At 35.6% G+C, this 16,553-nt stretch overlaps 1 protein-coding gene across 1 annotated transcript; it reads left to right on the forward strand.

The window, feature by feature from the left end:
- The first annotated feature begins 219 nt into the window (after positions 1-219).
- On the forward strand, positions 220-16,220 carry LOC105327984 (A disintegrin and metalloproteinase with thrombospondin motifs adt-1). The gene is made up of 20 exons (XM_066087823.1): positions 220-241; positions 458-541; positions 2,022-2,174; positions 2,849-3,028; positions 3,865-4,035; positions 4,225-4,395; positions 4,603-4,773; positions 5,288-5,458; positions 5,905-6,075; positions 6,389-6,559; positions 6,982-7,152; positions 9,936-10,106; positions 10,530-10,700; positions 11,589-11,759; positions 11,968-12,138; positions 12,534-12,704; positions 14,782-14,952; positions 15,438-15,608; positions 15,861-15,928; positions 16,125-16,220. Exons 2-20 carry the CDS (start codon positions 460-462, stop codon positions 16,176-16,178), a joined length of 2,931 nt encoding a protein of 976 aa, XP_065943895.1. The 5' UTR covers positions 220-241; positions 458-459; the 3' UTR covers positions 16,179-16,220.
- Positions 16,221-16,553: the final 333 nt, after the last annotated feature.

Consider the following 16,553-nt stretch of genomic DNA (forward strand, 5'->3'; position numbering starts at 1 on the left):
AATTTGGTAAGATAAACAGGCACACATCTGTTTAAAAAACGTTTATTTCTATGCCTTGCAGTTTTCACTTCACATGTATTAGAATTATTCAATAAGGAGCTGTTACAAAACAATACGCAATTAATCCCAAAGTCATAGCATAACATTCTTGATAAAGTCGTGGAGGTGAATTAGTGATAGTATAGGTACACATGTACTCAAGGACGGTGGAAATGAAGACAGCAAAAGAGTGAGAATATTGGTTTGGATGCTTCATTTGGTCTTTTAAGTTTTAATTTCATGTTATTCTCTCTCGATAAAGCTTTTTAAAAAAAATCAAATTGAATCTTACGACACAAACATCGTAAAATAAGTAAGAAATTGACAAAAGTATACGATATATTTGTGACCTTCGAAAGATAGCAAAGTTTTGATTATAAACCTAAAGAATGATTTCAGGTCTGCAATTGTCACCTAGGAATGATAAGAGAATTCGCCATGGGTCGTGTCTTCTATTCCACGTTTGTCGCGACTTTGTTCATCCACAGTATATGGCTGTTTGGTGAGTTGAAAATTAATTAAATAATGAAATAATTCTTTCGTTTTGAATGAGTTAAACCGTTTGATTAAATGGGTAATATAAAACATTGAATTAAAGAAAAGAACAATTATATTCATATCATCATTGTTGTAGTTTGACGATTTCGTTAAGCTTGTCCAAAGTTATATATACAACGCATTCTCTTCTTATCTCTATTTTTGATTCACGCCAAAATAACAGAAAAGATCCAGGTACTACCAAATGAAATGTAATTTGTGGAAATCAAGAACCAACATTATGACAATTGTGAATATTTGTAAGCTCCTTGTTGAAATATTGAGGAAAAGAAGATACAGGCGTGCCTATAGTTATCAAAACCCACAATAAATTGGTGGTTTGGATTAAAATACTGACGTATTTATATGATAACGTTGTGTTGTGAATGTACTATGTCTGAATAGTAGTCGGAGTTTGAAACAAAGTGCAGGAGTCGAAGGCTTTGTCAATCCTTAAGGGTATTCAGTAGAGAACAACAAGACTTTATTTCATTCACCATTACTTTTTTAGGATACTATCGATCCTACAGGGTCCTGCGTAGGGTACAGCGATACTTAATTGTTATTTTACAAATTGTGAATATTGTAAATCCCACATGGCCATTAGCGGTGCATAGCAAGACTCTTGGTATATTACTATATATGTAATTATGAAAACTGCCAATCTAACAGGCCCCGTCGTAGAATACAGCGACAGTGAATCCCCACAGGGTCCTCAGTATGTTATAGCTCAATTTTATTGATAAATTAGCAACTATGGAAACTGCAAATCACACAGGCTCCTCTGTAATGCACAGCACTAGTTTATTGGCAAATTATTTATTGCAGATACTGTCAATTTCACATGGTTCTCATTTGAAGGGTTCAACTACACTTTATCAGTATTATACTATCATAGATACTGTCAATCCCACCTGGCTCTCAGTTTAGTACAGCGATACTCATTTTGCTATTTTCCTAATTATGGATATAGTCAATCCTACAGGGTCCTCATTAAGGTAGAGTGATACTTTATTGTTATTTTCCTATTTATTGATATAGTCAATCCTACAGGATCCTCAATAGAGTACAGTGATACTTTATTGTTATTTTTCTAATTATGGATATAATCAATCTTAAGGGGTCCTCAGTAAGATAGAGTGATACTTTATTGTTATTTTTCTAGTTATGGATATAGTCAATCTTAAGGGGTCCTCAGTTAGGTACAATGATACTTTATTGTTATTTTCCAAATTATGGATACTTTTCAATCCAACAGTTTCTCAATAGTGCTTAATAGAGTATAGCGATCATCATCTCCGTAGGGTCCTCAGTAGGGTTTAGCTAGATTTAACTGCTAAATTACTAATAATGGACACTGTCAAACCTACAGGGTCCTCAGTTAGATACAGCGATACTTTGATGGCATATTTATTTATTAATTATGGACAATGTCAACCCCACAGGGTTAACAGTTGGAGAGAGCCACTGGCAGGCTTGGGGATCGTGTCACATTGGACACCATGACTGCGGTTACGGTAAACAATGGAGGACGCTATCCGGCTGTTCTGATCACCATTATTGTTATCAGTCGCGAACGTGCCATGTGGATTGCAAAGGTGCATCAGTGAGATGATTTTTGCACAAAGTATTTAATATAGCTGAATGCTTGTGGCCATTTTAAGACTTTATTTATCTCTTTTAAATGGAGAAAATTTGAAGAAAAAAACCCAACCCATTATTCAAATTTTACAGTTGGTCAAGTATGAAATTTAATTTGATTAAAAAAAACCCCATTATTCAAATTTTACATGTGGTCAAGTTTGAAATTTTATGGCCAGATAATCATATCATAAATTTAAAGGCGAAAGCGTAATATATTTTTGTTGACTATTACGCTTTCTTAACAAAGGGAATGAATTTAATTTATTTTTTAACAATTTAGTATATATAAAATGCAATTCCTATAAAGCGTTGCAATCAGAAAAAGTATTTTTTTATGTTTTAAAGGGTTCTTGTGTGTTGGAAGGAAACCATATCAATTAAATAACACGATTATATTTTATAGCAATTGTCAAAAATATGTGTCACGTGGCTGTAAAATTAATAAAAGGGTAGAGTACGAGGGTGATTACTGATGAAAAGAAGTTCATGTTTAATAATCTTTCAGTAACTATAAGTACAGAACTGTAGCACTAGAGGAAATTCAAGCCGAGGGACCGTCAACCCGAATTTCCCGTAGAGCTACAGTTCTGCGGCGATCATTTATCGTTGTTTCTTTTCCTTGCGATAGAAAATGGAAGTTGGAGCACCTGGTCTGCATTTTCTCGTTGTTCGGTGACCTGTGGGCACGGGGTCATGAGTAGAACACGCACGTGCACCACCAGCACACACCTTGCTGCATCTGCACAGGGCGATTGCCAGGGCCTATCGACAGAGACACACTATTGCCGCGTTCATCATTATTGTCCAAGTATCTACATATAATATTTATGGTTAAAAAATGCCCTGAACAATGCATTGTACATGTATATTAGAGAGCCATATTCTATAGTTGAATTTTTTTTTTGAAGTTTGTACAGGTTACATTGTATATATACATGAACATTTGAAAATTAATTCATTTCCTATATCTGAGAAGCAGAACAGAAGATCAAAAGTTTAAATCATTTTAACAAGAGCTTGGACTTTGGGTAGTTGTGTTTAACAGCAATGTGACTTGGGCCTGCATGTTTAAAATCAATAAGATTTGTCTGGCTTTTGAGCTAAGATCTCGACGACGCAATCTGTTCATGTTTCTCACTCGAAACCAGCGTCATTTTACTTGTTTTGACGCAAGTAAAAGATAGTTACAGCCTACCGAGAGTTCAATGTCTTGTCAAAATGGTTCTAATAATGTTTCAAATAGACATGCATGCATTTACATGTATGTAGTTTAGTGTATTTCTCAAACTTATTGAGGTCTTCGAAACGAGCCACCAGGATAATTTTGGGGGGTGGGTACCAAAGAAGGAGTTTGTTTCCTGGAAGGGGACCCGCGTCTTAATTTTGATAATTTTGTTCCTGTATGTGAATAGGATAACTCAATTAATTCAACATATTCCCCAGATACTCTATTGTTCGAAAATTGAAAACTAGTCTATTTTTAGAGTTGCATCTTTTTAAAAGAAATATTTTAAAAAATTCAAAATGGCCAATGGAAATAAATTCTATTCATCCCATAGTTAAAGAGTTAAACATATTAACATACGTCTATATTCTGAAAGTTTTATTTTCTATTGAATCCTGAGTTTTACCTTTTCACTGCAGTCAATGGCGGTTGGAGCCATTGGGGTGAGTTCTCTGAGTGTTCCACGTCGTGTGGGGGAGGGATCAAGACCCGGATCAGGACTTGCACCCATCCCGCACCCCGATATGGCGGACTGGCCTGTCCAGGGGAATCCCACGACACCGCACATTGCAATGATCATCATTGTCCAAGTAATATTAAAATCAATTCCAGCCTCTCTCTCTCTCTCTCTCTCTCTCTCTCTCTCTCTCTCTCTCTCTCTCTCTCTCTCTCTCTCTCTCTCTCTCTCATATATTTTGTTTTCTAAATTAAATGTGGCACATGTGGAAAGTAATATATGGATGACGGTTGACCTAATTCTGCTATGATTTGATTACAAGTCAATGGTGATTGGAGCCGTTGGAGTGGGTATTCTCATTGTTCCGTATCGTGTGGAGGAGGGACCAAGACCCGATTTAGGTCATGTTCCCACCCAAGACCTGCGTACGGTGGCCAAACATGTCACGGGAGCCCAAGGGAAACATTACAATGCAATGACAAGGACTGCCCAAGTAACGTATACTAGTAATATATACATGGTAGTTTACACAAAAATCCGCTTAGGGCCTCCAAAGTTGTATTTTTGACTCAAATAAAAAAAAAGTCGTAAATATAAACCTTAACAACAAACATCATCATTTACATTTTTTTTAAACTATTTTGGAAAATAATATCAATATCATAAATATTGATTTTGAGTGTTTATTTGTAAATCGTAGTTGATGGACAGTGGGGCCATTGGAGTAGGTTAACTAACTGTCATGTGACTTGCGGCGGAGGAATCAGGTACCGCTATCGGTATTGCAACAACCCAGAGCCTGCCCATGGCGGGATCGGATGTCCTGGCAACTCGCGCGAAACTTACCTTTGCCATACCCAACACTGCCCAGGTATTCGTTCAGTGATTTATCATAGTTTTTAAAATTTATTAGATTTCTTAAATATCACACCGATCTTAATGTCAAACTAGAAATTTGTGATGAAGGGCCTTCTTTATACATGTAACTTGCACGTGTAGTGTATCTTTGTTTTTTTTTTACACGCATCTTAATTAAATTGAGGGGGCTTGATGGTCAACAAATTAACTATCAGATCTACCTAAAATTTCAAGATTTGATTTGTATACATGTACCTATAGACTATTATTAACAAAATAACCCCCCACACACACACACACACACACACACACACAATTTTGACTACTGTACTTGGGTATTTTCATATATATTTATACAAGGAGCTCTTCTTCTAAAGGAGATCAATACAGTATAAAAATGGCCACATCCATCACGCCTTAAATACATGTAAAAGACCCGCTATTCAATAAACACTAATTTCAGAGTGCTTTTAATTAAATTGAATTTAATCACTTATCAAGACATACCCTTTATTTTTTGCACCAAGTGGACGGTGCTTGGAGTGAATGGTCAGCATTCTCGCACTGTTCTGTCACGTGTGGAGGTGGAAATTCGACGCGATCAAGGTCGTGTTCAAACCCGACGCCATCTGATGAAAAACACATGTGCCAAGGGGAGGCCACTCAAACAACAGATTGTAACTCCTACGGCTGTCCAGGTAAAATATATAATTTGATCAAAATTAATAATGTTGTAAGCTTATTATTTAAGAAATTGAAATAATTACTTATTTAGGTTAAGTGTATACTAAGTGTTGAGATCTTATAAAAATCTGTGTCTAATTCTCCAAATAGAGAAATGTTCAATGGCATGAAAATACAATGTTGGAATAACGTAGCAGAAATCTTTACATTACGGAGACAGTGGAAACTGAAAATAATGAAAGATAGGTCGCGTCTGACCTTAATTTCTACAGTTTTAAGAAAAACTTGCAAAATTTGCTTGTTCTTCAACGGAATAATTCTTTTATTTATTGTCAGTAAATGGTGGATAGACCATCTGGTACAGTTATTCCCAAAAAGTATTTAGATGAAAATAAAGTTGGCAAAATCGGCTTGTTCCTTGAATGAATTTATTTATATGTATTCTTTGATTTGTTGTCAGTAAATGGTGGATGGAGTAACTGGTCCAGTTATTCCCACTGCTCCGTGTCGTGTGGGGGAGGAAACCAGACCAGGACAAGGTCGTGTACCAACCCAGCGCCCTCTCATGGCGGACATATCTGTGTTGGAAAATCGGTGGAAACCGCAACATGCAATGACCATGGCTGTCCAAGTAATGTATTAATTACGTTTCCATTTGTGATTATTATGAAAAAAGATAAAGAAACATGAATATTTCTTAGGTATATCTGCATTTTTTGGTTTTTAAATAATTTTGTTACAACCGTAACCGCCTCCATAGTCTCTGCTTAACATCTGTTTATGGTCCTTTTATCAAGAATTCATTTTATGTGATGACGGAGTTTGGGTACTTGGGGATGAAATTCTCATGTTAAGATTCATTAACATTTATTTACTAGTATGCATTTCTATAATTTTTTAACATCGGCAATGAATTTAAAAAACTGTTTTTTTCCTTAAAAAAGTAAATGGTGGTTGGGGTCAATGGACCAGTTTTACTCAATGCTCCAAATCTTGTGGGAGAGGAGGTATGTCTAGGTCACGATTGTGCAACCAACCAGAACCAGCCAATGGCGGACATCATTGCCATGGCGCCCGTGTGCAGCTCGTAGTTTGTAACCATCATGCTTGTCCGAGTAAGCTCTTTCTTCGCTTATTGCACTATATTATTTCAATAATAGCTAAATTAATGTCCAGTGCCTAAGTAAATTTCATTGCCAGTAAAGATTTAACTTGTTACTTGTTCAAAAGCCAAAATCCACAAATTCCAAGGCCTCCGTCGCTTAAGTATATTGCCCAGTAAAAGTAAAAATGTGTTGTACATGTACTTGTATATATTTTATAATAAATTGCAGCATTGCAACACGTTGACGGCATAGGTTTCCGATAGTTCAGTGCTTAACGCTACCTCTAATAATAGTCTCCTTTGTCAATCATTTTCAAACTGAAACATTTTACCTCAAATATACCATGCATCGACAATCGCCGATACTGAACAAGAATTGCAAAAAATTGAATTAAGTTTTACTTCAAGTTAACTTTAAAGTTTAATTTGTAGTTGATGGTGGATGGAGCGATTGGCTACACTGGGGGAAATGTTCTGTGACGTGTGGTCATGGCGTCACAACAAGAGTCAGACATTGCTCGCACCCCGCACCGGCACACGGAGGAGCAACCTGTGTAGGTGTTGCGACCGAAAGTCAGACATGTGTACAACCTCACTGTCCAGGTAACATTTCCGTTTTTAGCTCACCTGAGCCAAAGGCTCAATCACAATTTGTCCGTTGTCTGTCGTTGTCGTCGTCGTTGTCGTTGTCGTTGTCGTTAACTTTTCACATTTTCATCTTCTTCTCAAGAACCACTGGGCAGATTTCAACCAAATTTGGCACAAAGCACCACTAGGTGAAGGGGATTCAAGTTTGTTCAAATGAAGGGCCACGCCCTCTTTAAAGGGGAGATAATTGAGAATTATTGAAAATTTGTTGGTATTTTTCAAAAATCTTCTTCTCAAAAACTATTTGGCCTGAAAAGCTAAAACTTGTGTGGAGGCATCCTCAGGTAGTGTAGATTTAAGTTTGTTCAAATCATGGTTCCCGGGGGTAGGGTGGGGCCACAATAGGGGGATGAATTTTTACATAGGAATATATAGAGAAAATCTTTAAAAATCTTCTTCTCAAAAACTATTGGGCCAGGAAAGCTCAAATTAAAATGGAAGCATCCACAGGTAGTGTAGATTCAAGTTTCTTCAAATCATGGTCCCTGGGGGTAGGGTGGGGCCACAATTGGGGGATAAAGTTTTACATAGGAATATATAGAGAACATCTTTAAAAATCTTCTTTTCAAAAACTATTGGGCCACAAAAGCTCAAATTGAAATGGTAGCATCCACAGGTAGTGTAGATTCAAGTTCGTTCAAATCATGGTCCCCGGGGGTAGGGTGGGGCCACAATAGGGGGATGAATTTTTACAAAGGAATATATAGAGAAAATCTTTAAAAATCTTCTTCTCAAAAACTATTAGGCCAGGAAAGCTCAAATTTGAGTGGAAGCATCCTCAGATAGTGTAGATTCAAGTTCGTTCAAATCAGGGTCCCCGGGGGTAGGGTGGGGCCACAATAGGGGGATGAATTTTTACATAGGAATATATAGAGAAAATCTTTAAAAATCTTCTTCTTAAAAACAATTAGGCCAGAAAAGATCAAATTAAAATGGAAGCATCCTCAGGTAGTGTAGATTCAAGTTTGTTTAAATCATGATCCCTGGGGGTAGGGCGGGGCCACAATGGGGGGATCAATTTTTACATAGGAATATATATTTAAAATCTCCTTATCAAAAACTATTAGGCCAGAAAGCTCAAATTTAAATGTAAGCATCCTCAGGTAGTGTAGATTCAAGTTTGTTCAAATCATGATCCCTGGGGGTAGGGTGGGGCCACAATTGGGGGATAAAGTTTTACATAGGAATATATAGAGAAAATCTTTAAAAATCTTCTTTTTAAAAACCTTTTGGCCAGAAAAGCTTTAACTTGTGTAGAGGCATCCTCGGGTAGTGTAAATTCAAAATCACAGTCCCTAGTGGTAGGGCGGGGCCGTGATGGCGGTTTGAATTTTTACATATACATGTATAGAGAAAATCTTTAAAAATATTCTGGGAAAGTTTTTCGGTCCAAAACTCAGTACTTAGTGTGAAAGCACAGGTTATGCAGATATAAGTTTGATGAAACCATGATACCCTAAAGAAAAGTGGGGCAACAAAATGGGGGGGGGGGGTATATAGGAAAAGAGAAAAATCATCTTACAGGTACAACAACAAAAGGGGCTTGGTATTTACCAAAAGAAAGAGGTGGATAAAAATTGGCAGATTTTCAATTTTTTTTAGCAAGATCTACTGTACTTAGTTGTCAAGATATTTTGATACTGTAATGCTAATTTGATCAGAATTAAGGCAAATGTTGCTCAGGTGAGCGATGTGGCCCCTGGGCCTCTTGTTTTTTCTACAGACGAATTCAAAGTATTATAATAAAACGGTGATTTACACGCAGCTGTGAATTTTGATTAAAATTACTCCATTTTTGCTACACCAGTGTTTTAACTGTTGAAATAGCATCATTTTTGTTAAAGCTGCTTGGTCCGGTTTTTTTGTTGTTATAACAGTATCAATTTTTTTTCTATACAAACCATTTATCCTAGAAAGTTATGGACTTTCTCCTATTTACACCAGCAGAATCAGTCTCCTTTGAAAGTTAGAAATATTCAAAGTAAATAAAAATAATTTCTTTTTGGGCAAACGAAAAAACAAACCAAAATGCATCACGGGAATGTTTAGAAAAGGAAACCGTTTGGTTCGTCCCCCGAATAATTGGGGTTATTCAACCCGCATGCTATGCATCGATTGTAAAGAAAGCAAACTTCAGAAATATTAGCGAACAAAACGTACACATGTTTATTTGTAATTTGTCTGATCATTTCGACCTTTATTTAAAGCGATGTCAAAGTCGTAATACAACCATACCTGTCTGGTCGTCAGGGGTGAACTTTAACATGAGGCGAAATAACGCGGTACCCTTTTATGTCGTTTGTATTGTTAGCAAATTTTGTACGTATTTTTTCTTCATTGAAATTTAAATTGACTGGGAAAACTACTGCAATGTCTATTATATATATATATATATATATATATATATATATATATATATATATATATATATATATATATATATATATATATATATATATATATATATATATATATATATATATATACTTAGCATAGCATGCATAAAATTTGATATAAAATCGCACCAAGCAGCTGTAATTTTGCGTTTTTTCCTCAAAATCTATCGTAAATAATGATTAATGATATCCTAAACGACGAAATTGAGAACACACCAAAAATTAATTGCCATAAATAAATGTACTTATTTGAATGAAAGCGCAAAAATTTGCACTGACAAACATAACCATGTTATACTGCAAAACACTTAATTAATCTGAATTATGTGATGCGTTTTTAAGTGGACGGACAGTGGAGTGCGTGGAGTCACTACAGCACTTGTTCAAACACGTGTGGAGGCGGTACCAGAACTCACCAGAGGACATGTTCAAATCCGGCGCCTTTATACGGGGGGATGACGTGTCACGGAAATGACACCGAAACCGAAAGCTGCAATCAAGATCCATGCCCAGGTCCATATTTTTATTTCAATGTTTTATTCTTATCTATCAAAAAATGTTGACTTTTAATCAATATCAAACCATTGTGTGGTTTGTTTTTTTTTAAATCATGATCATTTTTTTTCTCGTTTAAAATTTCGCATGCAGACTTTGCCAATTTATTGGAAATGTGTCGTTATGAGATAACATTATTATATATAGAACATAAATTTGTTTCTTCTTAACATTTTTGTTGCAGTATAAATATCAATGCAAAAACATTTTGTTAATATGTATACAATAATAGAGAACCATTCAGATCCGTGGAAATAAGGAGAAACATCTTCAAGTTAAATATTCTCTTCGCCAATATACATGTATAACACAAATAACAAAAATTTAAAATGAAAAGAAAATAAGAAGCTTTAACTTTATCAATTCTGGACAATTTTCTAGTTGATGGCCACTGGAGCGTCTGGACTCACTTCAGCGCATGCTCAGTGACATGCGGAGATGGCACAACGACTCGCCATAGATCTTGTTCAAACCCGGCGCCATTACATGGAGGAAAAAGTTGTATCGGAAATGAAACGGAAACCGTAGTTTGCAAAAAGACACAATGTCCAGGTTCGCCTACCATAATGTAAAGGAAGAATACAAACTCAATCAACCATTTATAGGTTGTATAACACGCGAGTACATGCTTTTATATTTTGTTGAAAAAATAAACGAATTAGTGTTGAACGGACTCCATGCGCGGATCTAAACGCGACCCCGATCCCCTCTGAAAAATTATAATTCATTAGATTCGCATAGTAACATTCGCGAAAAAAGCCTCGGAACACCCCCCCCCCCCACCACCACCCGGAAAACGAAATTTTTCACGGACCCCCCCCCCCCCCCCCCCCCTTCGCATCGACAAGATTATCATTATAACATCAATTGGTAATTGGTCCAACTGAAAAGACAAATAAACTTAAGAATACATTACTGTAACAACATCGTATTTCAAACAAATACATTATCAATGGTGGTCTAATAGTCCCATTCGACACTAACATTGACACTATCTGTATGATCGGTAGTGTGTAGGTTCCAAAATTGTCATCGCAAAGAACAATGTTAGAAATCTTTCAGCGTATTATGTGTGATTTAACTTTGTAATATTGCTGCTATGAACTTTATGAATATAAGTCATCTATTTCAGACTTGTTTCGGCGGTAGTTCAGTAGTTCAAGCAAATTCAAATAAAATTCATTTAAATATTTAAACAAAAACCCGAGTTGATTTTGTTGTTATTCTTCAAATAGTAAGACTAAAACCACTGATAGGTAATTTTATTGTTTTAAAATCAGACAAAGTAGCAATTGCAATACGGAATTTGGAATAATTTTGGAATTATAAAAAAGCGTCACCTGGTGACTTGCACTTGTTGTCATTTTAAAAATTAAACAGATTATTCTAATTATTTAAGCAAAAAATAACTACTAAAACGCTGAAAACTTTTGTATGTAGTTGATGGAGAATGGAGCCATTGGACGCACTGGAGACATTGTTCTGTGACGTGTGGCCAGGGAATCCAAAAAAGAGTCAGACATTGTTCGCACCCCGCACCGGCACACGGGGGAGCAGCCTGCGTCGGTCCTGCCTACGAAAGTCAGACGTGTGTACAACCTCACTGTCCTGGTACATCCTACCTTTTTTTGATAGTTATACAAAAAGAGTTATTATAAATATTGTGTATTACATTTACATGGTCAAATTCATGTAAATGTCTGATTTTTTTCCTCGTTGAAATTCAGTTTTCTTTTCAAAATAAAAGCTTTCAATTATGCCCCCTCAGAATATATCAGAATTCATTTAAAATTTGTGTCATGGTTTTTTTGTGTGAAAGTGGACGGACAGTGGAGTGCGTGGAGTCACTACAGCTCTTGTTCAAAGACGTGTGGAGGCGGCACAAGAACTCACCAAAGAACGTGTTCAAATCCGGCGCCATTACACGGGGGAATGACGTGTCACGGAAATAACACTGAAACCGAAAGCTGCAATCAAGATCCATGCCCAGGTCGAAAATATTTTTTTTTAATTATTTGAATTAATTTAGTTCTTTTCATGTTATGGTTGCCCAAACTTTTTGTCCCTGATTTTATTAGATGAACAACCCTTTTTTTTTTAAATCGAAGTATTAAAATCTTGAAGCTTCTTGACGAAACCCAAACAGTGGTGTATCAAGGATGAATAATAAAGATGGCTCTACATTATACTCTATAAACATCGTAATGCAGTCTAAGAGTACTTTGATCGTACAGTTTATTTAGATCTCCTTTATTTGTATCTGAATAGAAAGGCATTGACAAAACTGAAGTCAATGTTAACTTGGACACTCTTTGTTCCTTGTAAAACAGTTTTGACTAATTTTGATATTGAAATATTTCAAAATTCTAAAGCTATTCTTTTTAGTGGATGGCAATTGGAGCGCATGGACCCCCTTTAGCTCCTGTTCAAATACATGTGGGGATGGCATAAAATCTCGCCATAGAACCTGTTCAAACCCAGCTCCATTACATGGAGGAAAATTCTGTTCAGGAACTAAAACGGAAACTATGACTTGTAGCGATGGACCATGCCCAGGTCTATTTTTTTTTTTAATATGACTGAAATATTGAAAACATTCTTTACATTAAAAAAAAAACAGAGATCCGAAAAAAAATCCCTATACATGTATATACATAATTATCGGATATATGACTTAAGTTGTGAAAGTTTCGATATACTAGTAGGGTATACATTTGCTTTGTTTGTACCTTTCACATTCTATTTAAATTTCAATTGTTTTTTTGTAAATTTGAAATGAATAATTACACCTGGATGGTGAATAGATACCTACCCCTGATATGCATTCATTTTATTTTGTATAACTTTATAACACCTTTTAAACAACAGAATGAATGTAACATGCATAAAAGTCATTTGTTCAGTAATATGTTTTACGGTGCTACCGTTCGTGCGAGCGCAGCAAGAGTTACACATACCTTGCATCATTGTCAACTTATAGTTTTATTTAGGTATCAACGAACGTCAAAGAATTTTTGAGATAGTATTGCTCTACAATAAGTATATACCAAAGGTACTAATTTTAATGGTAATGATACATACAGTGCAACCCCCTTCCCAGAGAGAGAGAGAGAGAGAGAGAGAGAGAGAGAGAGAGAGAGAGAGAGAGAGAGAGAGAGAGAGGTACCTGTTTGTAGGTGTGTAATTTCACACTTTTAAATTTAATGGTCTGACTATATGCAATATCTACATAATTTTTTTTAAACTGTTTATTTTTTCATTTTATTCCTTTTTATTTATTTCAAAATTTCCTATTGTTTATTTCCTCCCTACTCATGCATGCACAATTAGCTTAGAAATGGATCGATATGACAGTAAAGTATGGCTCTTGCTAATAATATATATACATAAAATCTCTATATTAAAAAAGATTAAAAACAAATCATACGTCAATGAGGCAGGTATCGCAGTCTATACTGAAATAGCTGGTACACGCATTACAGATGTTTGATCCACCTCTAAATTTATCGCGGGAAATATAGCGCGGGTGCACTGTGACGTCATCCATGATTTTGTTCATCTTTGTTTACGTTTCTCGACTCAATACGGAGGTATGGAAGCATGTAACAAATCTTTTGAGTCTCGCCAAAGCATATGCGGTACTCAAAACGTGTCTTCAAACTTTAAATCACTGTAAATTACGAGTTAAAAGTCGGCCATTTTTGGCATAGCACCACGGGTGAAAACATTAGAGAGCATTATGGGACGTAGACAAAAAATTTTGTTTGATGAACTGTAGGTTTAGCTCGTTCTTTTTCCCGCGCACACTGGTTCTTAGAGCTCGCTGCGCTCGCTAATATGTTTTGCAAGGTTTCTGCGAGTACTTGTCTTATAATTGCTAGAGACAAACAAGTTTATTGGGCATGGGTTAATCAATATCTTGTTATTCATTCAGGAGGCTGTATGGTCAACAAATTATGCATCAGATCTGTCATAAACTTTAAGATATGATAGTGCACAGAGTTTTATTTTCATTTTTAGCCGGGCTCTGCTGAAAGCAGAGTCCTGGCTATAGGCAGGCAAATCGCCAATGTTACTATAAATAGCACAAATAAACAAAAAACCAAACAGCGTCAAGGTAAAGCTTCCGCTATACCAAATAGTTACACAAAGAGCCACGTTTTGTCAAAAGTGTTGGCATTTTGTTTCTTTTTTTTAAAATTTCGAATGAATTGTCTATCTTTTTTAGTTTTCTTATTAATAACGTGTTTTTAAAACATTACTTTGCATTTTGGACACATACAATGCGCATGAATTTCCATTACTTTGCTGCGCTATGAAGAAACAGGGATTGAATATATAATGCTTGTTGCAAAATTCAAGGCAGCAACTGTTAAACTTTTTAACTTTTACTAGACAGACATATTTTTTGTTTATAGCCGCTTACAAAATTTGGTCGCTCTCTGATGCTTTGCCGACATTAAAAGCATGAGAGAGAGAGAGAGAGAGAGAGAGAGAGAGAGAGAGAGAGAGAGATTTTCAGTCTTTACTACAGAATATGCATAAAGACACACCAAAAGAACCCGGCTTTCAGTACTTCAGTACTTTGATTAATCTTGATTTTGGTACTTATAATAAAGATGTATAATTTTAGTGGATGGAGGATGGAGTTTATGGGGAAGTTACACCAGCTGTTCGGTGACATGTGGTGTAGGGATTCAAAAAAGGGAGAGAACTTGTACTGAGCCTGTGCCACAATACGGTGGTACCGATTGTGTCGGCTTGTCCAGTGAAACACAAAACTGTACTGAAAGTGAATGTCCTGGTATGTGAGTCAAGTATGAGCTATCTACGATCTGTTAATTTCAACATCATTATGAATATCTAATAGTAATGATTTTGGCTTTTTAGGGGAATGGATGATTTTTAGATCCAAACTCTACTTATCCCAAACATATCGTCCAAACATCAGTCTTGATAATATATTAAATGTTAAAAATAACTTCTACTTTTGTTACAAAGGGGAATGTATAATAAATGTCATAATGCAAGAATGAATGTTGCATGACTACTTTTAGTGACGTTCAAATCACAAATACTTTTCATAAGTATCTTTTTTCATAAAAAGGTCCTCGACACCACTGTTAATTAGCATTCATTAATTTGGTCTTAAGTCGTAAGCTCTTTTGTAAAACGCAGCCCAGTTGTTGAAATATCACATTTACAATTCGATATCTGATAAACTATCAGTAATGATAATTAGTCTCGAGGTGTTGAATGACTCTAAACATGTTGTTTTCTCTCATTAAGTTGATGGACATTGGAGTCAATGGAGTGAATTTAGTGTCTGTAGCACTTCCTGCGGACCGGGCTCACAAACCCGTGAAAGGACATGTACGAACCCAGCGCCCTCTAACGATGGTTTACACTGTGCCGGAAATGATAACGAAGTGAAAGTGTGTGAAACAGCGCCATGTAAAGGTAAAGCACCAAGTTGTTTTACAAAAGGCAATTCACCATATAGAATAATAAAAATACTATCATGAATCAAATGCTGTTGAATATGAATCATCCCACCACCCCCGTTCCACAATAAGAATTCTTTGATTTCATACATTTTTATAGTTTCGAATTTCAAATTTATTGCCCCTGTACTTGACTGTCCTAAGATTCTTTTTAACCAGATTTCAACTGATATTTGCTATAACGCTGATTATAACGTATTTTAATCAGTCACAACACCTAGCTGGATTACTTTGCCAACAGAACATGCAACACAGTGGGTGACTGTGGGTAAAAAGGTAGGAAACGTTATCATCAATTTCTACAATAACTCAAAAGATATCAAATATAAAAATTGTAACAAACTAAACATATTCATAAAAACAATTGGTTTTTACAGGTACTTTAATATTGCCTTTAATCAAATTATATTGTGCTTGCTTTTGTTTCAAATTTCACATGATTATATTAACTAAGCTATGTTTTTTCTTTCAGAAGAAGAGATGGAATCGCGAGGATCTAATTAAATCTGGTTTATTAAAAAGATAATAAATAAGAAATAATCTAAACTCTTAGTTTTATATACCAAACTTTTTAATATCTAAAAATCATCCTTTTTAGAAAACGTACATAAATTCTTAATGAAAAAGTATATTTGGATTAAATTTATCGAAGTATTAAAATGCTGAAGCCTCAAAGACGAAATTCAACGTACGTCGTTTAAATGATAAAGATTGATACATTAAACAATGCAATCATTTTAGTGCATATTTTATGGCATGAACTCGATACCTGTGATCTTTGTGTCGTACTTCTTTTGTTTGCCTAGCGAGGATTGTCAATGGTCATGAAGTTCATATTCTTTTCTCTCGAAATATCATGGGTGTAAGATTGGTTTGTCCAGTGTGAGACAGCAGTGTGAGA

Source organism: Magallana gigas, chromosome 6 (genome assembly GCF_963853765.1).
Source record: "Magallana gigas chromosome 6, xbMagGiga1.1, whole genome shotgun sequence".
Taxonomy (NCBI): Eukaryota; Metazoa; Mollusca; class Bivalvia; order Ostreida; family Ostreidae; genus Magallana; species Magallana gigas.

Bases quoted from the DNA above. Each gene is read 5' to 3' on its own strand.
- LOC105327984 (XM_066087823.1), top strand. From the start codon at position 460: ATGATAAGAGAATTCGCCATGGGTCGTGTCTTCTATTCCACGTTTGTC. The intron at 12,705-14,781 runs GTCTATTTTTTT...GTATAATTTTAG, and splicing joins TAGCGATGGACCATGCCCAG to TGGATGGAGGATGGAGTTTA. The intron at 14,953-15,437 runs GTATGTGAGTCA...TCTCTCATTAAG, and splicing joins TACTGAAAGTGAATGTCCTG to TTGATGGACATTGGAGTCAA.